At 37.1% G+C, this 24,413-nt stretch overlaps 1 protein-coding gene across 10 annotated transcripts in view; it reads left to right on the plus strand.

Annotated features, from left to right (window-relative positions):
* LOC143770284 (voltage-gated potassium channel KCNC1-like) overlaps positions 1-22,873 on the plus strand; it is a 135,184-nt gene extending 112,311 nt beyond the window's left edge. For 2 of the 10 annotated variants that reach the window (XM_077259763.1, XM_077259765.1), the window contains 2 exons: positions 10,285-10,330; positions 17,251-22,873. Coding sequence is in view for 6 of the 10 variants with exons in the window: in XM_077259765.1 (XP_077115880.1) it covers positions 10,285-10,301 (17 nt within the window). In the remaining 4 variants the exon portion in view is untranslated. Of the gene's footprint in view, positions 1-1,905; positions 2,032-10,284; positions 10,331-15,845 lie in introns of all 10 variants that reach the window. The other 8 variants (XM_077259762.1, XM_077259761.1, XR_013214588.1 and 5 more) reach the window with 7 other exon arrangements.
* Positions 22,874-24,413: the final 1,540 nt, after the last annotated feature.

Consider the following 24,413-nt stretch of genomic DNA (forward strand, 5'->3'; position numbering starts at 1 on the left):
ATCACCTTTTGCTGCCAGCTGATTCCTTCTTTTCAGATTGACCCTTTACCAGCAGCTATGTCCTCCTCTTTCAGGATTAACACTTTAGAAGCAGCTATATCCTCACCCTTTATCTGAGCTACATAGCTCAGTGTAATATCTTATCACATGGCTGATAAATACAAATATTCTGTATGTTGTAGAGCTCAGTTTTCTGGTAAGGGGAGAGGTAAATTTTCATCTGAGTTGCGTTTTGCTGATTCACTCCCCATTGGGATGAATTGGTGAATTTCTTTGCCATGTTTGTAATCCTCTTCTGGTGAATTTCAGACAGAAAAAGGCAAATCAATAGTTCCATTATATTCCATGGACTAGAGATAAAAGAGTGATGATGACCAAATCCTGATAAATCTGAGCACTAGACTCAACTTTGCCTTTTGGATGCTGTATAAAATCAACTCTCCCTCCCCTACAGTTGGTACCTCCCAGAGAAGTGAATGTTACTCGTGAAAGTAAAACTACCTTCCCTGTAATTCTGAGGGAGATCATCTAATATGCTAATAACATACATCCAATAAAAGTCTTATTCAATTTACTGTCACATTTTATGTTTTTCTTATAAAGGATAGGTTCACTTTAAGTTAAGGGCTTAATACTTCCACTATGCTATACTGTATAATCATAAAAGATAAGAATGACAATGTGACAACCAGAGCTTGATAGTGCCTAAGGATAGGCCATCAATGTAATATCCCTAAAAGCCTCTTGAATGCAAGAAGAAGCATGTGGCCAGAGGAACATTAAAGTCTTAAAGGTTTATTTAGGACTATTTTTTTTACTATGGCCATAAATCTAGCAGGCAGGTAGTTGCTAACTACCTGGCGTCAGCTGAGCACAGAGAGGTCATTGACCGTTCCTGCCGACAACTCAACTGCTCAACATCAACCGAACATCTCTTCCTCTTCCAAGCTGCTCTGTGGACTGGGCCTGACTGCCGACATCATGCTGATTGACAGCCAGCTCCCCCCAGTTATGCAGCGGGGAGCTGGTTGTCATAGTGCACAACATCGGCAGTCGTGCCCCTTCAACAGAACAGAAGAGAAGTTGCTACTCTTCAGTGGAAGCAGCTGAATCAGTCAGGAGTGGTCTGTGGTCACTCTTTGTTGGCAGAGTTTGTCAGCGGGCACAACAGACAGGTAGGTAGCAACTACCTAGTAATTTTATAGCCATAGTAAAAAAAAGTCCTAGATAAATCCTTTAAGTCTCCAATATCATTTAGATAGGCGATGTCCTACTGGATGATTTCAGTGAGACAAGTTGATTATCTAATGGATGTAGGGGATCTCCCAAGTCTCCATCAGGAAATAAGCCATTGTCAGAGTTCTCTGGTGCCGATTATTCCTTATTAACAACACATTCTTCTCAGCCATATGTATGATGAGTTGGAAGAGATAAATATCAAGTCAATGTGCTATGGGGACAGCACCTTTGGAGGTCCTTCAAGTTCTAAGTTGAAATAATTTAAGAATGCTAAGAACGTTGGCTTAAAACTTTCCTCGACTAGAGGTTTCGACTTAAGAACATTGGCTTGAAGTGGTCTTCTGCTGCGACCAAAAATTAAGACTGAGGTTAAGCTATAGGGCCTTCTGCCATCCATATGCCATCATGTTTTTGAGGGGAATATTAGCAGGTCTTTGCCATAACAGTTGCTCTAGTCCTTCTATATGTTGTTATGTAATGTTTTTTTTGTAAAAAGGTGTGATGTCCTGTATCCTACAGAATGTAAGGTCTGACACACCTGCTGGGAGTATGGGGGCAGTGCATCTCTATAAAACCATCTACATTTAAACATATCTTTTTTTTTGTTTGTTTATTTTCATTGCCATCCATGTTTCATTGTCATTGCCTGCGCCCTTCGCTGTTCAGCTGTCAACGCCTGCACTCCATCACCTCAGCACGACGACTGGTACAAACAAGACGTTGATCTCCTGCATGACCTCAATGCCAATGCAGCCACATGGATCAAGCAGTAGGATGCATGATGCCTTAGGGGTGAGTAGCATGAAAGGGGAGTCCCTTTTCTCACCCTCATTAACTTACAAACCTTGCTCATTTTTGTTTCTGCGATGCACCAAGTAATCCTACTCATAAGCTCCAGATCCATATTTATGGTGATTTTTGCCTTGGCTAGAAAAGCCTAAGCTTCCTAAGTTACCATATGTAGAATGTGCCACCAGCCAAGTATGGATCCTACTCATTTTACTCACATTTCATTGACTAAATTCAGGTTATCAAATGATCTGATACCCAAAGGCTATGTATCAAATTGCATGTTGAGCTGCCTTGGAAGCAAAGTGTCAACCAAGCCTTTGGATGCAATCTGACTTGTTCAGATCATTCCTCAATAACCCTCACTGTTGGCAAGTGGTAGAAGGAAGCAGATGCACCATCTGTCTTCTTGATTCGAGTTACCATCACACAATGGCCAAGTCACCATTCGATAATATCTAAACAAAGCTCATTTGATATCATCGACAAGCTGTACCTGGCATCTGCTGGAGATCAGCACTTAAATCTCAGATGATTACAATAAACGCAATATATATGTTTAATATGTGAACCTTATAGACAGCCATGTTGCCGTCAAGGTAAGAAGAGATGTGTCTTAAGCCAAATGATGTCAGAAAGAATATAGTGCTTGATCCATTCTCTTTGAAAGCAGAATGAATGGTGTTGGTCAGATTTGGTCACGTTTGGTCAAATCTGGAGAATCCACTTCCTTACAACTTTCCATGCACAATAATATGTTGTAGACGAAGGTGTTTTAGGTGTATAGGGTTTATTTCAACTCCCTTAAGTATCTAATCTTGGCAAGCAGATAGATTATAATCAAGATAACTGGATTTTCTACATTCGTTAAAAAAGACCCGTCACTTGCTGAACTAATTGAGTTATATACCTTGCAAAAATCCATGTGCTCCCCTGATTATGCCACTTTTTTGCATTTTGCTCTGCATCGCTCCGTTGCAGAGATATTCACATTTTTTGCTTTTGGAGAGCAATAAGTGAAATCTCTTCTTGTAATCCAACTGGGCGTGTCTGCAGAGTTCTCTCTGGGGGCGTACATTTTCACTTCACCCTCATATCTGTGGTTGGCAGCATCTGGGCGGGAGAGGTGGAAAAGCATGCTGTGATTGGCATCATCTGGGAGTGAAAGCACACGCCCCCAGAAAAGACTCTGAAGAAACACCCAGTCACACTCCGAGCAGAGATTTCACATATGGCGTTTCAAAAGCAACAAATGTGAATATCTCTGTAATGGAGCGACGCAGCGCAAAAAGGAAAAAAGAGGCAAAGTTAGGGGACCTCAGGGATTTTTACAAGGAAGCTAACTCAGTTTTTCGAACAATCCTTCACATTAAAGTCAATGGCCAGTATACAGTGAGGATTCAGCCGTAGGAAGTTCGGCTTCTCATTAAAGAGATCCATTTGAAGTAGGCAGTCTCACAAACAATGTTGCATGGGAAAAAGTAGACAAATTAACTTTCCTCTACAAGAAAGACATTTATATTACTAGTGCCACCTATAGGTACCCAGTCAAGTCAATACAGGCCCTTTAATCAGCTTTGCACCATGACTATCGATATTACAAGCAATACTGCATGGGAAAAAGTGTGCAACTCAGCTCTCCTCCAGGAGTAAAAAAAGCTGTCTCTGTAGTGCCCATTTTCGGTATTTCCCCTGTATGTCAATGTCTGACCCTTTAATGAATGTTTTACCACTACTAAGGATATTAGCCAACCTCATCCATATTTATAGACAGCAATATTGGGGTATTTGCCCATTGTCAGTACTGAGCAAGTTACTAGTTGGCTCCATATTATTATTATTTATTATTATAGCGCCATTTATTATTATTTATTATTATTATTATTATTATGCCTTTGTAGTAGCTCTGGAGGACAATGCTTCTCAGTATGGTAGCACTAAACACAAAAAATGGACAAAAATGTTAATAATTTTCCTGTAATTCCTCCATTAATCTCCACAGTTTTTTATCCAGTTTTTTTCATATCACAGTTTAAACTGAGAAGTATATAATGAAATCTGAGTGTGTCTCAGGAGCTCAGTCATGTTTTCCTCCTTCCTTCTCCTCCCTGTTTTGTGTGTGGCTCTAAGACAACTGCCTACAGCAGAAGCTTAACTCCTCCTCCCTGACTGTCATAGAACGAAATATTGCTAAGCCACACCCCTTTGATTAAGGGAGCATAACCAGCTAAAAATGGAGCTGACTAACAAACAGGCAATCCCTGCTGTCAAACAGCCGCGAGACATCAAGCCGCGGGGACTCGAACATATTATTCGAGAACTCAGTTAGCGCCTGAGCATGCTCAGATAACACCTCATCCGGACACGTTCGCTCATCACTACCAATAACCAAATGGTTTAATACTATAGATCATAGATCAGCCCAAATGACATTCATAGGGGAAAAGACCAAGATATAGTGGTACTCATCGAAACGATCCTCTAATACAAAGCTCCCAAAGCCAGTCGGTCATCAATAATAGATACGTCAAGTATTGCATCCACTATAAATCGACAGGACAAGCACTCACTCACCAAAACAGTCTATAGTGGCCTCCAACTAAATCTAAAGAAATAATGTCATAGATTGCTGAAGAACACTATAGAGGCACAAAGTATATTATATGGCCAGATAAATAAAGTGCACAGTGTACCAAACTGAAAGGGATCATGTAGAAAGCTCACAAACAGGAGACCAAAATGTATAAATATAACAGTAATAGATCCTAAAAAACGTCAGTGATATAGATAAATAAAAAGGTCCCCAATGGAGCCTACAATACCTTGTGACATATTGATGTTCCTTGAGCATGTTTCACCAGACACGGTGCTTTTTCAGGAGGTTGGCTGGTTTATGATTGGCTGATATCCCTAGTTAGGTTGTAAGGTCAGATATATACACTAACTATAATAAACCAATGTTCCCAATAGTGTGGAAAATGTAGGGCACTGGCACTGCTCCCATTCACACTTTGCAGTATTCACTGGCAACAGATGACTTGCAGCAAAAAATGATCTGATGGTACTTGCCATGAAACAGTCCAATTGTAAATACAGTGCAAGAAGGAAAATTGGGCATTATTGAGGTTTCCTAAAAGAGAATTTGGAGAGAAAAATTGTCTGACAGCCGTTTCGCCTTTTGAGGCTCAGAGGAAGCATGATTCACAGGCGAAACGGCTGTCAATTTTTCTATCCACATTCTCTTTTATGGAACCACAATGAAGTGCTATTTAACAAGAAGTGGTGAGTGCCCAGTTTTTCTTATTGCACAGTATGGACCCAACTCCTAAACCCTCTCTAGTTGTGTCTTCTGGTAGCCAAAATTTTATCTTTTAACTCTATGTCTATGCAGGAAAATCATTGCTGAGCACAATATTTGATCAACGTCATTGGTTTTCAATCCCTTCAACCAGATTTATATATATTTTTCTGGAATGGAGATAGATAGATATATATTACACTTGACTAATATGTTCCAAAATGCCAAAATCAAGAAATACCTTGGTACTTTTTCCATTTGCTTAACTTCATCCGCATTTCATGGGAAGCTTCAGCTCTGAAAATCCCAGTAAGAAAAAAAAAACAAATGTTTAGAGTTTTTTTTACTAATTTTCCCATTATCAAATATAACCAAAGGAACAAAAATATAAATTAGATTTAGAGTCTCTTACACAGCGGCACTTCATACCAAGCTATACAAGTACAATCGGCCAGCTGCTGGTATTAAATCACAGAAAATAGGATGCCTGTGGTTGCCTGATAAAAATTCTAAAGGCAGGTTTTAGATTTCCATCAACAAGGAAATCTGATTTATATATTAAACTGAATCATAATATTTTCTTTAAAAAAATTTAATTTATAAATCTATTTCAGATAGTTAAATAGACACAAATAGATAGATAGATAATAGATAGACAGATAGATAGATAGATAGATAATAGATAGATGATAGATAGATAGATAGATAGATAGATAGATAGATAGATAGATAGATAGATAGATAGATAGATAGATAGATAGATAAATGATAGATAGATAATAGATAAATGATTGATAGATAGATAGATAGATAGATAGATAGATAGATAGATAATTGATTGATTGATATATAGATAGATAGATAATAGATAGATAATAAATAAATGATTGATAGATAGATAGATAGATAGATAGATAGATAGATAGATAGATAGATAGATAGATAGATAGATAGATAACAGACATATAGATAGATAGATAATAGATAAATGATAGATAGATAGATAATAGATAGATAGATAATAAATAAATAAATGATAGATAGATAATAGATAGATAGATAGATAGATAGATAGATAGATAGATAGATAGATAGATAGATAGATAGATAGATAGATAGAATAAAGAAGAACTATTGGAAGGGTTATATGTGATTAAAAAAGACATGGCCGCGACTTCCAGAAACAGCACCACCCTTCTTCATAGGTAGGGATGAGTGGACCCATGTAAGTTCGGGTTCTGGTACCCGACCAAACTTTATGTCCAAAGTTCAGTTTGGGTACCAGAACTTTAACCAAACTTCAACATATGAACCTGAACCCTTTTGAAATGTATAGGGACCCAAACTTTGGAGCTGGAAAATATTAATTCTCTCTCCTCTCTCCCCTCCTCAACTTCCCCCAAAACTCCGAACATTAAATCAGACTTCCAGGAGAATCCCAAACTTTTAAGTTTAAGTCCGTTCATCTCTATTCATAGTCTGTGTTTAGTATTACAGCTCAACCCTCTTCAAGTGCAATTCCAAAAATGTCCTCTAGTGGGAAAAAAAAGTCATGTTTTTTCTAATTCCATACAACCTTTTTAAAATTACAATACATATTGTAGATATTAATATCTAAATCACTTAGAACTGATGAGGCTCTTGTACTTACTTTGCAGGCTGGAGCTGGACTGATTGCTCAGCTTAATTTTAGGCGAGAAAACATTCTAATAACATTATATAGCCATTCTGACATGGGTGAGAAGGAAGTACAACAGCCTCATCAGGTCTAAGAGATCTATCTTATATTGTATGCTGTTTGTATTGTGAAATTTGGGGACAGATCCACTCTAAGGCTGACTAATGATACCATATTGGTAAGCAAAATATTTCCAATAACAAACGCATATATATATACATATATATGAATATATTACTAATGGAGTAGTCATTGTTAAGGTCCCCATGCACATTAGATGAAAGTCGGTCAAGCTTGACAGTTGAGACTGGATTGGACAACCAGCTGATGGGTATGGGAGACTCCCCTTTCCCGCGGCTTTTAGGGGGACTACGTTCAACTGTTTTCATCAGTGTCACCAGGGTGAGGGGACACAACTACTGCTCGACTCAAGCTCCTCCTAGTTGTGGCTGATGAGAATGGGGGAATTGTGCCCCTTGTCCTGGCAGTCAGACACCCACTAATCTAGAATTTTTTATTTCGTCAGTAGATAGATGACACATATACCAGGCTGTGAATGCCAATTTAAGGAGGTGACCCCCATCCCACCCTCCCCCCAAAAATGTAAAAAATTGAAGAATTCTCTTTAAGCCCAAAAGTAAGTACATGAGAAGTCAGGTAGCCACTCAGCGAAATCAATGGAAGATATGGAGTTCATTCACTCATCCATTTCTGTAACACTCATCCATTTCAATGAACGGAAACGTAGTCACCACTCCACTGAAAAATCATTGGGATCTTCCCAAGATCGGACTTTTAGGAGATGATCTTGTTGACTCATAAGTTGACTGCCAACCAGTAATTTAGAATGATACATAAACCAAGTTTTATATTACAGTCTACTAATTAAACTAACAGTAGTAGGCTCATATAAGTGCCACAATCAGAAAACGTAAAATATATGTAGACCATTCAAAATGTTGGACTCCTTAAATGTCCCCTACTCATGACCACCAAGGTTTTATTCCACTGGGCTTCAAAAGATTAATTTGTCCACAGAGTTGGCCAACATTGACGGATGTCCACCTTCCATGTCTCTCAAGTGACAACGTAAACTGTAGTTTTTGGAAGAATTATCTATTTGGACCCTGTATATTCTCTTAAAATGTGCATCTTCAATCTAGTGTTTTATTGAGTTTTCGGAGTAGAAACTGAGTGGAAACTCAACGCTTTTGAGGCGTTTTGAATTTTTGTGGCTGATTTGGAGAGTTTCCGCACAGTTTATGCTCCAAAAACTCTTCGAAATCTTTGAGTGCACATAGCCTTATTGGCCACCTGAAGTCTAGAAGTGTTTGCCTCTGTCCTTTAGTGCCCCAGATCATCTCAATGATGCCTCAACCTATCCAACTTCAGATACAGATATCAAATTTTACTTCCAATTCAAAGATCAAATTAAGTTAAATGAGACCATCTTGGTGAAAATATTACAAGAAAACTATGTTCCTGATTGTTGACTATGACTTGAAATGTGAGATAAGAGAGATCCGCTGCCCCATACCATGTAGACACTACATTCTTTAATTAGTAGACAACCCCTTCTTTAATGCTAAAGTTGCCCCAATAAAATAAATATAAAGCGTATACTCACCACCCAGACCGGCGCTGCTCCAGCGATGTGTGTGCTGTGTCTCTCAACAAAACAATGTCACGTGACCACTGCTGCCGATTGGCTGCAGCCTTCACACTTCTGTCAAAGAGAATTGTGAAGGCTGTAGCCCATCAACAGCCGCTGAAAGGCTACAGTGCTCACGTGGCATAACAATGTCTCGTGACCGCCAGGAGACACAGTGCCGACATCGCGGGAATAGTACCAGTCCAAAAGGTGAATATGTGTTTTTTTTTTATTGAGGTACCTTTAGCATAAAAGAATACTACTGGAAACTCCTTTAAGATGGATATGCTCATGGATAAGCCCAGTTTGATTGGTGTGTGGTTACCTTCCATATGGTATCACACTTAGATTCAGTATCATGCCCAGAACCAAATTCACCATTAATACTGAGATCTAAGCATACACCCATTCGGAACCAACGGGTGTTAGGAGTAGTCAAGGATAAGGAACACATGGCTGTTTCCTGCCACACCTATACATGGAGTGGCACCTTTGCTGTATCGACGTGAATACCGCACGCAACCTGTGGACAGGTGTGGCTCTATTTGTAATTAAGCAAAGCCATATATCCTGCACAACCTCTTTAAGGGAAAACCTAAAAGATCTCCGAAATTACTTGTAGTAAGGGAAGGGTCAGATGGCCGTATAACGCGGTTGTGGATTTCAACACAATGCTCGGGACTGGCCGATGGCTCACCCAACCCAAGCTTGACACCTCCATAGAACTACGCGGTGACACTCGGGTCAGGAGAGCCTCCAGCCACTCTAAGCATTGCGTTGCAATTCCCATATGAGTTATGCGACTGTCTGACTCTTCCGTAAGGACGAGCAGTTCTTTGTGAACCAGCAGGACAGTGATATTATAATTTGTTAATTCGATGGTTGCATTCCGTTGAATATGGCTAAGGCCGGTGAAATGGCTGCTTCTCGAAATGGTTTACACCAGATTAGAAAAACATGACATTCGTCATGGAATATTGCCACTCCTGTCCACTCTTTGTGTGTGGTACTGCAACTCATTCCTTTCAATGGAGATGAGCAACAATACAAGAAATAACCCACGTCGGGGGATGAAGGGGCAATGTTTTTGGAAGAAAGTAGATGATTTTCTAATCTTATATGACCTACATTTAAAGGGGTTGTCCAGAGAAAACAAGAAATCACTTACCCACAGAATAGGTGATAACTTGATTGGTCGGGGTCCAACTACTGGGATCTGCACTGATCCCGCACTATTATGAAGCGGCAATTCACAATGCTCAACCGCCACTCCATTGATTCTCTCTTCGTTTTTTTCCGGCATCCCTATAGGGAGTAGAACATTGGTAAGGCGTCTGATCCATCACACCATTTTGGAATTCTAGGTCCCTGTCGGAGAATAAAAACTCCTTGAACAGTGCGGGTTCCAGCGGTCAGATCCCTACCGATCAGTGGGTCATCACCTATCCAACAAGACATCTCACTAGAACAAAAAAAAGTAACATAAACCTTACAAAGTTACAAAGCTTGAAGAAAACCATAAAATATTTTGTTTTCTGACCCATTTTTTTCTGATATTGAGCTCCTTTTATTTTTTCTTTTCTTTTTTTTTGTGTATGTGTGTGTGTGTTTTATCTTGTTCCCTCTTAGCTCTAGTAACACCTTGAAGCTGATTTATTCAGTGCCGACTTTTGAGGCAAGTCAGGTCCAATAACTTACAGTCCAAGTGTTGTAACTAATTCATGCTTCTAGCAGTGTGATGCACACTGTGAATAGTGTATAAGTGTAGTGGGTAAGGTTGGCGGAGACGTCATTACTGTGAGAATTGTGCTTTCTTTCTATGCTGAACCAAATACTTATCATGGGCCCGGGGACCAAATAAGTTGAATCTGATACTACCCACGTGTGAGCACTGTTTAGCTGTCTGCTCTGTATGGACACACACAATGCAAAAGACAGTACATAGGATTGATAAAAAAAGATCATATTGGATCACTTGAGATTTAACAGAAGCAAAAAAAAGCACTGGAACTCTTAGCAGGAGAAAGTTGCATGTGTCCACAGTAAAATGATCAAGATCCATCAACCTCGACTATTTTCCCGCTGCTGGTCCATGTCTTGTTTGATTGTGTGTATGACTTTCCGTCTCGGCTAATTTGCTGCATGCCTGCTTATATTCCATGCTTTACAACGGCTATTGAGGTAGCGCTAAGCAAATGTATCACCGACTCCAAGATTGAAAGTCCGGCTATCCTCCACTCTAGCATGAAGGTAGTAATTTTTTGTGCTGATTTCGTTTGATTTTTTTCTCCCTAAAACAGTGCTACTCTTAAACACTGGCTGCTCTTGGTGTTGAAAGTCAGACTTACTTGAGGTTCTGTTTCTGGGGAAAGAAAAAACAACAAGGTGCTGTTTTAATCACATTCAACCCCTTTAAAGGAACTGTAAAAAGATAAACTGCACACAAAAATAGAAAAAAAATCTAAGATATTCTTTCCTCATTTTCCTCTTTTCTTTGATCTTATTTTGCCCCAAATTACAGTTATAATGAGGAAAAAAATAAAGAAATGTTGTGTTTCTGGCTTCAATTAGCCAAATGGCTGCAGCCCCTCTGCCTTGTGTATTACAGGACAAGAGATATATATATGCCACACCCTCTTGTCAAAAGGGGGCAGGGCCTTAGCCCGCTAACAGTCAAAGATGGAGCTGATCAGTAAGATTAACCACTGTGCTCTCTACAGAATTTCGACAAGACTGACTGTTTCAAGATCACGCAGAAAATGCTGCAGACTAAGTAACAGTGACGAAAACTATATTTTTTGTTTATTTTAAACATTCATTTCTTGGTATGGTGTTCCTTTAAGAAAACCTAGTGAGACCACCTTCTAGAAGCTCATATGACATTTGAATGTCCTTAGATGAGTTATTCTTGGCAAAGACGTTGACCATATTCAGTGGGACTGGTTTGTTAAGACAGTTATGAACTTTATTCCCAATGTGTTCAATCTACCTGCAGCGCTACCACAGGAGATATGAAGCATTACAAAGCATTGGTTGAAATCAGAGTAAGGAATGGTCTTGTTTTTAAGGAACCTGTCAAGCGATTCATGGTCCTAAACCATGATTGCAGCCAGGAATACTATTCTCTGAAACGCAGAGGCATTTCAGAAGTAATGTACTTTGAAAATCCAGCAGAGTTCCATAGTCAGAGACCAGAGTAGTTTGGTGCCTCCCCATTTACCTTCTCCTAGTCCTACAGCTATTTATTAACAGGTCTCTCCTTTGCGTGTATACAGGAATGAGGCGCTGGGAAGAGCCGGCCAAGATCATTGCCAGACTAGACTGGTCTTCAGCTATGGTTCCCACCCTGTTCTTTAAAGTATATTATCTATAAAACAATTTAATTGCAAAGTGTTGATTGAAACCAGAGAGAGAAATGGTCTTGTTTTTAGCTTATTAAATGGAACCTGTAAGGCTATTTGTCATGCCCAAACCATGATTGTTGCCAGAGATTCAGCAAGGGACCATAGGGGACTAGTCCAGCTCAGTCCCGGCCGACTTCTCACAGCACTACAACCAGTTATTAACAGGTCTCTATCTTGCATGTATATATTAATGCAGCACTGGGAATAGCCGGCCAGGAGCAGTTCCAGATTAGTATGGTCTCCAGCTATGGTTCCCAGCCAGTTTGTCAAACTATACTATCTCTGAAACACCTGAGTGTTACATAGAATAATATACCTGGCTGCATGACTGGGAATTTGAGAAGCATGAATCACCTGACCGGTTCCCTTTAAATAAGTTTTGAACAGGGAAGCACCCAGGCTCTCATTGAAAATTAGTCCGCAACCCTCAAACCCTGTTTGTTCCAGTTGTGCATTAATTCCAGGCACAGGGTGGTGTAAACTAAAGTGTTTGGATATTCTTATATGCAGCTTCTGTGACCGAGTGACAGAAGACAACACATAAAAATCCCCAAGAACTATTCTGACCTTACAGTGGTAGATAGGTGGTTGTGGGTAGTGGCCCTAGCATTGCTGTTCTTGTTCTTCTAGCTATTGACCTCCAAGTTAAAGGCCTATATTGATTCATATGTCCCAAACGGACATATATCAAGAATTAAAAAACAGGGTGTAGGAGTAACCAGAGAGTTTTAAGAATATTTTGGGGTCAGTGGAGATTGTGGGACGTCAGGTGATAGTTATGTAGTAAGGACACTGTTGTCCTGCAAAATAAACCTCAAGGTGCCAGACTCTCACATACAAACTGTTCATTTCGAGAGGGTTTTATTTCTGCAAGTTAGTACAAGTGTAAACATACTCAAAGTATAGGTATATAGTTCAAAAGGGGAAGGTGTTGATTCTCATAACATACTTCCAGTAGCTAAATTACGGGAGGTCACTTGACTCAATAGATGTCTACTCATTTCAACGGATGCCCTGTAATGCTTCATAGAGGAGAATTTACGACATGGCTTTGCAGCAGGAAGAGGGTGTCACTATATATAAAAGCCCTATTTTTGTAATTTAGATAAATACAACTAACTTAGCAAAACAACCTCACTGAAATCACCATGATAGGACAGTAGTCTTCAGAAAAAACACACAAGTATCTCAAAGTAGTAGTCTCCAGCAGCTGAAGAACCACAATTTGGAGATCATATCAGTAGAAAAACGTAAAAGACCAACCTAAAGACCTGAATTTAATCAAAATACAACCCCTACCCTAAAAAAATAATACAACACAACTAAAGGTCAGAAAGAAAAATTGGAGTTTTTATGATTTATATGAATTATTTTTTTCTGTGGTGCATGTCTGAAAGCTTATGCGAGGGAAATATTTGTCGTTGCCTACACCAACTGATCAGACCTAGAAGTTCTCCATACTGCTCTGCAGCAGCTTTCAAGATGTCACCCGGATGTTTTTATTTATTGGAAATGGTCACATTGTAACTTGCTTGTGTCGCTACCTTAAATGTTTGTGCTTGGAGCTGTGTCTGTAACTTGAAAGTACGGTGTCTGCTCAGAAGCATCACTGCCAAATATATGTCCTGTCATGTGAATACTAAGACCATAATATTCTCTAATTATGCTAAAATGAAGACCCCTTGCCTCAAATATTATCAAATACTGTCACAAAAAAAATTGATTTTGTCGGATTTACCCCACAAGTTGACAACTGAAGTCATGTAGACCTACAATAAGTTATGTGGACCTACAGCAAGTCCTGTAGACCCACAATAAGTCATGTGGACTTACAGCAAGTCATGTAGACCTAAAATAAGTCATGTGGACCTACAGCAAGTCATGTAGACCTACAATAAGTCATGTAGACCTACAGCAAGTCATGTAGACCTACAATAAGTCATGTAGACCTACAGCAAGTCCTGTAGACCTACAATAAGTCATGTGGACCTACGATAAGTCATGAAGACCTACAATAAGTTATGTAGACCTACAGCAAGTCCTGTAGACCTACAATAAGTCATGTAGACCTACAAGATGTGGTGTTGTCTCTTGTTTGCTCCCTATTCTAGTTGCTAGATCCATCCAAATATGAGGGAAGTGTAATTCTAGGCTTTGTGAAAGGTTCTACGTTTGTTCTACCCCATTAGAAACTGTCTTCTGGATACATATAATTTCTCCTGGTCTGTGCAAGCTCTTAGGAGTCGGACCAAATAAATATTGGTGGATCACGTGCCTCCCACTTGTCCCTTGTTGACTGATGGGACAATTAGAGATGTGTCCTTCATTAGCTTTACTTTTGGCTCAGCATATTTCTGAATGAAAGGTAGAAGATTGTCAACTTTGAAAAAAAAAAATACATGATTTCCCGATACCTTATCGGGAATGGGTCATGTTATATGTGTAAATATGTGCCCCCACCTCTTGTGCTTGTGGTGTACCTTATTGGAGAAATTAAAATACTTAAATGCAAGCTATTTATATACATGTATAGCTATTTCAAAGACAAGTCCAGCAATGCTTTTACATGGTTGGTTCATTCCTCCGTTACCGAGAAACCAGCATTTAAATTGATACACAAATGAGGCTGAAAAGCTATGGTAGATTTGAAGCCTCTGTCACTCAAGCACTATTCCTAGCCTTGCGCCTCATCCTCCTGCTTGATTGACAAGATTCTATGCTGTCTTCAGGCAAAGGAGACTGCAGTCAAGTAGGAGGAGGCAGAACTGGGCAGGGAATAGAGCTGGAGTGACTGAGGCTTCAGATCTACCATAGCTTTCCAGCATCATTTGCATATCAATTAAACACTGATTTCTCAGTGACAGAGGAACTGTCTGGCCATAAAAAGCTATTGCTGGACTTGTCTTTGAAAAAGCTCTGTGCAAACATCAATAATTTGGGGTGTGAAATCCTTCTGACAGATTCCCTTTAACAAAATTCACGGATAGGTAAGGGTGGACACATCTCTAGTGTTAAATGCATCTTCCATATCCTACATGACAAAACTCAGAGTTATTGCAAGGAGAGTTAACATGTGTTAGAAAGTCTCATTTTTCAAGAATAGTAATTTATAATTCTTGTCTTGATAATGATCACCAAATTGGATGACCAAGGCATAAAATTATTGTACTTTCTCGAAGGAAACAATATACAATTAATATTCTAATTGGACCGAATGCCAATAATAGACAGTGAGTAGAGTTTATAGTTTACTCTTATAAAAAGTCGTTAAAATATATTTAGAATTATCGAAAAATGTATGCATATTAATACAAATGTCAACCAAAAAACACAGATCTAGAGATAAGTTGAAGGACTCAGGCCTTGTGGTTCCATAGTCTACCCAAGATGTTGATTCGGAGTCCAGAATAATCAAGAATTATTAAAAATACATGGCAAGCGGGTATGAAAATTGCCTGAAGCTACTTGAAATGTTCAAAAATTTGATACAAATTAATGAAGAATACACCATATGCTATCTTTTCTTGTAAATTTTCAACAAATTCCAAATTTACATACAAAATTGAAAGCAGAAATGATATAAAAAAAATTCAAAACTAATTAAAAAAAAAGTGTGAGAATGAAAATGGGCATATATAAGGCTTGTTTTATTTCTGAGTAGCCACAGTTTTAGCTTTTACTGTATGACGTTTCCCTGTCCATATTTCTGGGAAAAATCAGTTGCGCTTCATAATCTTTTTTTGTCGTTTTTTTTTTCCTTTTTTTATTTATCTCATGGATATCAAGGTTATGAAAAATCCCGGAGTCTAAACAGCATAGCTGGCATGAGTGGAAATACGCTCAGACTGTCTCCTATCTCTACCCCATTTGGGTCACCATCGGCAGTGAGACGTCCGCGGTCTCCCATTCCCTCCATCTTATAGCATGGACTCAATCAACTCATAAGGGGAACCTTTAACTAGTAATAACTGCAAAAAAAAATAAAATAAACATCAACAATGGCAAAAAAAGAACAAAAATAAGACAGAGACTTTAACAATTTTTTGTTATTTTTTAACAGGATGATAAATTATAGATTATATGCAGATATATTTAAGGAAAAAAATATCAAGTTTGGCTTTTAATATAAGAAAAAAAAAGAAAGACAAAAAAGAAAAAAAAAAACAGAACAAAAACATTTTGCACTTTGCTGAGGAATATGTAAAAAAAAAAAAAAGACTTTCATGACTCCCCCTACTGAATCGCGTAGCTGTGCTCCGGGAAGATGTTGTTGTGGAGTAAGAAATGCTCTTCCGCTAAGGAGACACAAGCCAAAGGAGATTTTTGTTTAGGGCGGAGAAGGGATACAAGGGTATAATTTTTTTAACGACATGATTATTTATTGTTCTTAAGAATTTTCCTTCTTGAAATATGGAGGTCGAAATTATGAAAAACAAAGTTTAAAAATTATAAATACTATATATATATATATATATATATATATATATATATACATACATACAGAAGACATTTGTTAATAATTCTACAGAAACCTTGTTTAAATATATAGATATATATATATATACTTATATTTATGATTCTCCAATACATTAACTTGTGTTTTTTTGTTTTGTTTTTTTTTGTGGGAGAGGGGATCGTCATTCTTATTTATTTCCCTTTCTTTCTTTTTTTTTATTAAACCTTGATCTTATTCCTATGGAGCTGCTTTGTGCTTCCTGATCACTCCTCACCACCATACTCAGGATTTGATGAGCCATATATCATATATATATAAACATATGCATATGTGTATATATATATATATATATATATATACATATATATTTGTGTGTGTATGTATGTGTTTTGCTACCTTCACACCTCCTTACTACTTTCTGTGCATGATCTACTGTTGCAAGCAATAACGAGTCTGCCTGACTGCATGTTCCTAAATTAGAAAAAAATAATTAATTAAAATATGTGCATAATGTAGCTTAACATGGTGGCATTCCCATAGCTATCTAATCTTTTTTGGTGCATGGCTCTGTTGACCGGTGTTTTTGTTTTTTGTCAGAAAGCTGAGTCCACTTCTCCTTTCTTTCTCTCTTTTCTTCCCCCTTTCCCCTTCCACTATCTTTACCTGTGTCACAATCCCTCCTGTCTCCTTCCTCCTTCTCCTTTTTTTTGTGTTTCTTCTCTCGTCCTCACACAGAAAATTATAAGGAGAGTCCCGTCCTTGTTCGATATATGCAGGCGGAAGCTGTCACTGTGAATTAATTGATTTCCTCCCATGTACACAATCTCCTTCCGACATCATGATTTCCGAATAATAATAATTATTGGAAATAAAAAAAATAATAAAAATTTTGAAATAATGACACAAAACAGGAACTAAAGAAAATACAAGGTAATGAAAAAAATGTGAAAATAAAATGGAAAGTATGGCAAAAAAATTTAAAAAAATCAATTCAAACAATGGAAATCAATGGTCGTTCCCAACGTTCATGGGAAAATGGTTACGGAATCATATCAGCTGCAAAGAAGGAGAAGAAGAAGACGCGCGAGAAAGAACTGTATAATAATAAAAAATAAATAAATAAACTGGATACTTCTATTTTTTAAATTGAGGTTCTATAACAAGTGGATTGCACTGGAACGATGAGAAGAATGTGTTGATCACTTTGACTATTTGCTACGGGTGCGATAAAGCATCGACAAGAAATTTAACAATACAAGGAAAAAAGGAACTGGAAAGATATGACAAAACAAAAAAAAAGTTAAAAAAATACTATTTAAAGGTTGCATTTTCCTAGCCAGCATGTGTTTTGCATGTTATACTGTAACAATGATATTTAATGTTATATGCAAAAAAAAAGAAAAAAAAAGGTATATTTTCCTTCCAGACTTCAAAAATCTGAAAATGTACAAAATTTAGCCAGCCATTCGATGACGATGACAATGATGAGTACCTTAAAGACACTACATAAATTGGGAGAGTCTACGTAAGGGGCTCTTTTCCACCAGAGGAGTATTCCGAAGGTGCTTTTCTGTGTGAATACTCTGCTCTTTGAATCAAAGTAATACTTCTAAGATGCATTTCTATCTGAGAGTGCCAGAGACCCTGGTGCTTAATGTATGTTTGTTGAGATGATGAAGACAACAATTTACTGGTTCCAATTTTAACTCTCGCCCTTTGTTTCTTGTTCCACAAAGGAAGGCTATGAAAGGGGGTTGGTTCACTGTTGGTTTAACTTTTAGAATTTTGGTTGACAGAAGAAGGAGAGAAAAGAACTACGATGACCAATCCATGATTGAAAATAGCAGTACAAAGGGTGGATTTCTGATCATTTTTGTAATTCTGTTGGGTCTCATCGATCATGAGAACTAGCGTAGTCAAAAATCAGAGAAGTTGCCGGTAGCGAGTGATCAAATCACTGGTCTTATTTTCTCATTTGCACTGGAAGAATATGAGGTCAAATCTGATGATTGGTATGGACAACATCTCCGATTTATGCGTGAGTTGCCAAGAATGAGGCCAACACGTTATCTCCAGTCGTAAACATTTTTTTGAAGATGGTGTTGAGCCACAATGAGTATTACAAGGGGGAAAAACCTACTATATACATGACCAGTGATTATGTTTTCACCCTGTTGCCAAGTTCAAGTAATGTTAGAATATCCCTGGTGTCACTAGTATCTACAGGTTCCAAAAAATGGGGATCCATTTGAAGGTGGACCAAGAGTCCTATGGGTCTTCTAACCTGTTTGTAAGGAGACACTGATCATCTATAAATACACTAGTGATTCAAGGGAATTTTTTTCTTTAAAAAATTGTGCATATTTTAAAGAATTGTTTAATATTATTGTACATATACTAATTTTTATTTATATGATTTCTAGAATTGCTCCTTCAATTTGATTTCCTTTCAAACCAAAAACATTAAAACAAAATTACAAATACTAACCCATAAGTTAAAAGGGTTTTAAAATAAAATACTTTTTTTTTTTCATTTTATCATTCAGATTTTATAATAGCAAATTAAACATAAAAATCTAAATCTATATGATTTTTAGAATTGCCCCTTCAATTTAATTTTCTTTCAAACAAAAAAAATGAAAAAATCTACAAATAGTAGCCCATAAATTGAAAAAGTTAAAAATATTCTTGTAATTATTCAGATTTTATAGTAGCAAATTAAAATCTATATGACTTCTAGAATTGCTTCTACAATTTGATTTTCTTTCAAACCTAAAAATTAAAAATGCACAAAGAGTAACTCATAAATTAAAAGGTTTAAAAAAACATTGTATCTTGATACTATTCAAATGTTATGAATTTTTATAATTTCGAGAGCTGCCCCATTTATTTGATTTTCTTTCAGACCTAAAAATGAGAAGATATTCAACTAGTATACCATAAAAGGGTTAAAAAAATATTTTTTTTTGTAACCAGTCAGATGATTTTATACTAGCAAATAAAAAAGCAATCTTTATGATTTCTAGAATTGTCCTTTAAATTAGATTTTCTTTCAAGCTGAAAAGGAAAAAAATGTACCAATAGTAACCCATAAATTAAAAGGGTTTTAAAATAAAACATTTTTTCTTATAATAGAAACTTTAAAAAAAATCTAAATAATTTTTAGAATTGCTTTTACAATTTGATTTTCTTTCAAACCTAAAAATAAAAAAATGTACAAATATTGATCCATAAATTAAAAGAGTTAAAAAAAATTGATAGCAAATTAAAAAAACAATGTGTATGATTTCTAGAACTGCACTTTCAATTTCATTATCTTTCGACTTTCAAAATTAGAAAAGGTGCCAATATTAGATCATAAATTAAAAGGGTTAAAAAAACATTTTTTTTCTTGAAATCATTCAGTTTTTTTATGGCAAATTTTTAAAAATCCGATAAGCATTTCTTTGTTTGCCCCCCCAATTTCTATTTTTTTTTTCACAAACCTACAATTTTATAGAAGCAATTCGAAAGGCAGACAATTCTGGTGATCCACATGAAGACGCACAGTTAAGGGACATTCTTTTGCTCTAGATAAACTTTCTGGCATTGGCTAAAAATATAAACTAATTAGGTGAACCGTACTCCTCACGTGATGCCTGCAAGCAACACTTAGTCTCGTTTCCATGCTTCCCTTCTAAATTTAGATATTTTCTAAAACACATTTACAACCCGCAAGAAAAATAAGAAAAAAAACAACTAGATATTATGATTCTATCTCAGATTTCCAGTTAAATTCTACGTTTGTTGCTACTAGCCCCATTATAAACCTTCGGAAATTAAAATGTAAATTCATTCATAGAGTTAGAAAATTGTAGCACGTGGGTGTTAGATAAAGAAAACACTCATTAATCGTACAGTATAAGCCACTGATTATATAGCTGCTATAAATTAAATTGCATAGCTGTACTCTGCATTCTTGAGACATTATTGATAATATTTACATTGACTGATCACTTAAATCAAAATGCAGCTTTTATATTCTTATATTTTTTTTCCTTTTTTTCTTTTTAATTCTTATTTTTTAAGTTTAGACATTCTCTTTCTATATTCATTACATGAAATTATAAATTATCTTAAATCTATATATATATCTCCAAGCTCCTGATTTTTTCGTTTTGGAGGAAAATACAGTATTTTACAGACTATGAAATTCACTTTTTTCCCAAATTTTTTTTGGAGAAATGGAGGTGAGTCTTATAGTCTGACTGTAGCTTATCAAGAGGGCAGTGACGGCAGGAGTCTGGTGGTACTGGGGGTGATGCTTTGGGTCCTGGGCTTGGAGGAGGGGGTACGAAGGTGTGATGCTGTGGGGCAATGTTGCGAGTCCCAGGCTGGTAGGGTGTGTTCAGTGATGCTCGGCAGTGTGGGGGCTCTGCTGACATTTTGTGAAAGCCTGGAGCTCCCACACTTCTATGGTTTCAATGCGGTGGGCTCCAAGAAAATGTCCGCTGGAGATGGTGCATGCACAGATTGAGATCTTGGCACCGAGATTTCATCTGATGAGATCTGTTTATGCCGTATTCCGAGTCCACCGCATTGAAACTATGGAAGTGTGGGAGCTGCGGGCTTTCACAAAATTTCGGCAGAGCTCCCACACTGCCAAGTGTCGCTGAGCACCGCCGAACGCCCCTTCTACCAGCCCAGGATGTGACTAGCAGCACCACCATTTAGCATTGCACCTCTGAACACTTCCTGTTACCACCGCCACCTCACCCCTCCGCCGGTAGACTTAGTTCGGAATGTAAGACAGACCCCCATTTGACGCATTACTTTTTTTCCCTCTGAAAATTTGGGATGCGTGTTATTTTCCGGTGCATCTTACTGTCCAAAAAATATGGTAAGTTTTAAATTTTCCAATTATTTCCTTTCTGTGGGAGAAAGTGCAAGAAATGGGCACTGCTATCAATATATGTTCAGATCAATTAAGTATCGGTCATAATGTTTAATACGTTTGAATATTTGTAAAAATATTTTAATTTTTTTAAATTGGTCTTAGGTTATATATTTTTGTCTTTTTTATGTAATTACTTTTTTACTTTCGTTATTTCTGTGTTTTTTTTAATTCATGTAATTATATTTCATTTCCTTTATTTTTGCGCTTTTTTTAATTTATGCAACCAACAAATAAAGTAGCATTCTGTAACGCTGTAGCTTGAAATCAGGAAATACAGTATATGAACTTTGAATTGCATTACTGCTCTAGAAAACAGGAAAAATTGAGAATACTTAGCGCATAAATTGACCAATTCATGTGTGCCCAGCAGCCATGATAAGGCAATTCTCTTTATAATTTATATAACTTTTTTCATTTTCTTTATTTTTGTGTTTTTTTAATTCATGTAATTCTTTTTTCTATTTTCATGGATTTTTTTTTAATTTTTGTAATTTCTTTTAGTTTTTCATTTTTGTGTTTTTTTTTTAATTTATAAAATCATTTTTTTAAATTTCCTTCATTTTGTGTTTTCATTTTAATTATGTAATATTTTTTTCATTTTCTTAAATGTTTTTTATTGATCTAATATTTTTTTTTATTTTGTACTTACACATAGTATTTGTATTTACCTCCATATGATATAATCCCTGCATGTTATCTTTATGAATTATTAAGATAATTGTGAGTTATGCTCCAATTTTGCCGCCTTAGGCTAAGGATTCTTGTACCAATCATGCTATCTAAGCCTAAGGAGAACAAGACTCACTTGCCACGCGGATAAAACCAAAAAGGAGTGAATCTAACGTAAATCAGAAGCCCATAGCAGCCAGTCGGGTTTCTGTTTTTTTTTTCTCTAGTGATGGTTAGAATATGAAAACCATGATCTCAGTGGTTGCCACGGACAAGAATTCACTAAATTTCACAAAAAAGCTATTTCTAAGAACAGAATACAAATGGCATAATTGACACAGAATGAATTAACAGGTATTGATACTTGGTACCTAATGTCTATAATGGCCAGAGGCTATATGACATCATATAAAGAATAAAATATAATATATTCTACGAAAACAAATATTTTGGGGGTGAAAGGTAATGGGTTCTCCTGTATGCAACTTCTTCTATGCAAATTCTGGTAGTCATCTCTTCTGCTTCTGGCATAAAATGAGACCCTCAGTATTGAACCAAACTCCCTTTCAATAAATGAGCATCTTGTGTTGTATGTGCATGTACCATATGACTTCCTGGCCAGATTGAGTTCATGCTTGCAAACATATTCCTGGCTGTTTCTGCACATTTTTTTTTACTGTTTGTTCTCGATTGATCATTGCGAGATGGTGGGAAAAAAAAGGATAAATTATATTAAAGAGTAATTTTATTTTTCTTCGTTTCCTTCTTCCCTGAGTAAGTAAAGAAAGATACTCAATATTTGATTATTCCATGTGTTTATTGTAAGACTGGAGCTACAGGGAAAACTCCCGTACCATCGACAGATTTCAGTGGTTGTTTAGCAAGAACCACTCTCCATTGATTTGAGCCTTCCAGGACCCAACTGTTGGGTTAAAGTGACAAAAGTGGCGTCTACCTCTAAGTACAGTGAAACCTCCTCCAAAAGACCACATCTTTGACAAGACCAGACTAGATATCCTCTGATAGATTTTCAGTCTCACCACATATTAGGCATACCAACTATTTGCTTTGAGAAGACCAACCTCCTAGGAGATTACTTTTCGTTTGGTGATCTCAAGAAGGTTTCACTGATCTTGGTTGTGTGGTCTATAAAGGTTGTCTTTTGGCTCTCTTGGTGGGCTAAGCTGAAGTTAAGTCGATGGAGTAGCCCTAGCCTAATAATTAACGGCAGCAGTAAAATTGAGGCTTTGCTAAAAGACTCCAATTTTCTCATGGTGATCACTGGTGGTCATTGCTGAGCAGTTCACAATGATTAATCCTTTTAACGAAATGCATGCAATAGCAGAAACTATTTTTGTGGTGACCCAACTCCAACTCTCAAGTTCTCCCAAAAGGTAATATTTCAAAATGTTGCATATATTTATAGACTTCTTGAATAGAAAGAAAGTGAATAATTACCCTGTTGGGGTTGCTTTTGAACTGAAGCTGGATACCTCTGCTCAGCATGTATGCCATATGTATTCTAAACCCTACAAGTAAACTATGTAAAGTTTTATTTGCATAGAATTTTTGCTTTGAAGCCTAAATTTTGGTGTAGCACATCAAGGTTTAAAGGGGATGTAAAGTACTGGATAACCCCTTCTTAAATGCTAATGTTACCCACGTAAAATGTAAAAAAACCCCATATACTTATATACTATATGAGAGGGTTTCCACGAAGTAGGAGCTGTGTCTCTTGACAGTCATATGACAGTTGTGACCAATAAGTGACAGCTTATCAGCTGCAGTCAACACACTTCCATCTCACGGAACTGTAAAGGCTGCAGCTCTTCAGCGGCCATCGATAGTCTACAGATTTCACTTGACCGTTGGGAGAAAAAACGCCAATGTTGCTGGAATGGCGCTGGTCCAGAAGGTGAGTGTTTTTTTTATTTTTGATTACCCAGGGCATTTTAGCATTTAAGATGCAGTTGTCCAATAGTGGACAACCCCCTGAAAAAAGTATAAACTAATTATAACTAATAACAAGAGTTACATACAGTAACTGGAGGCCCATTTATCATAGGCAGGAGATGACCAGGTATGACATTTTCATGTGACCTAGTGTCTACAAATAAGCATCATTGTTCCTATAATTTTTCTTTCACATTAAAATGTCTGTATCATAAAGCCAAAGGGTACATTAGCTCTAAGCAGAAAGGACTTCAGATATGTTGTCTTTGGGAATCCTTACAGTGGGGTTTGAAAAATTTTATATAGGAGGTTATCTGGCCCACTGGCTTTTTTCCATCCG

Source organism: Ranitomeya variabilis, chromosome 4 (genome assembly GCF_051348905.1).
Source record: "Ranitomeya variabilis isolate aRanVar5 chromosome 4, aRanVar5.hap1, whole genome shotgun sequence".
NCBI lineage: Eukaryota > Metazoa > Chordata > Amphibia > Anura > Dendrobatidae > Ranitomeya > Ranitomeya variabilis.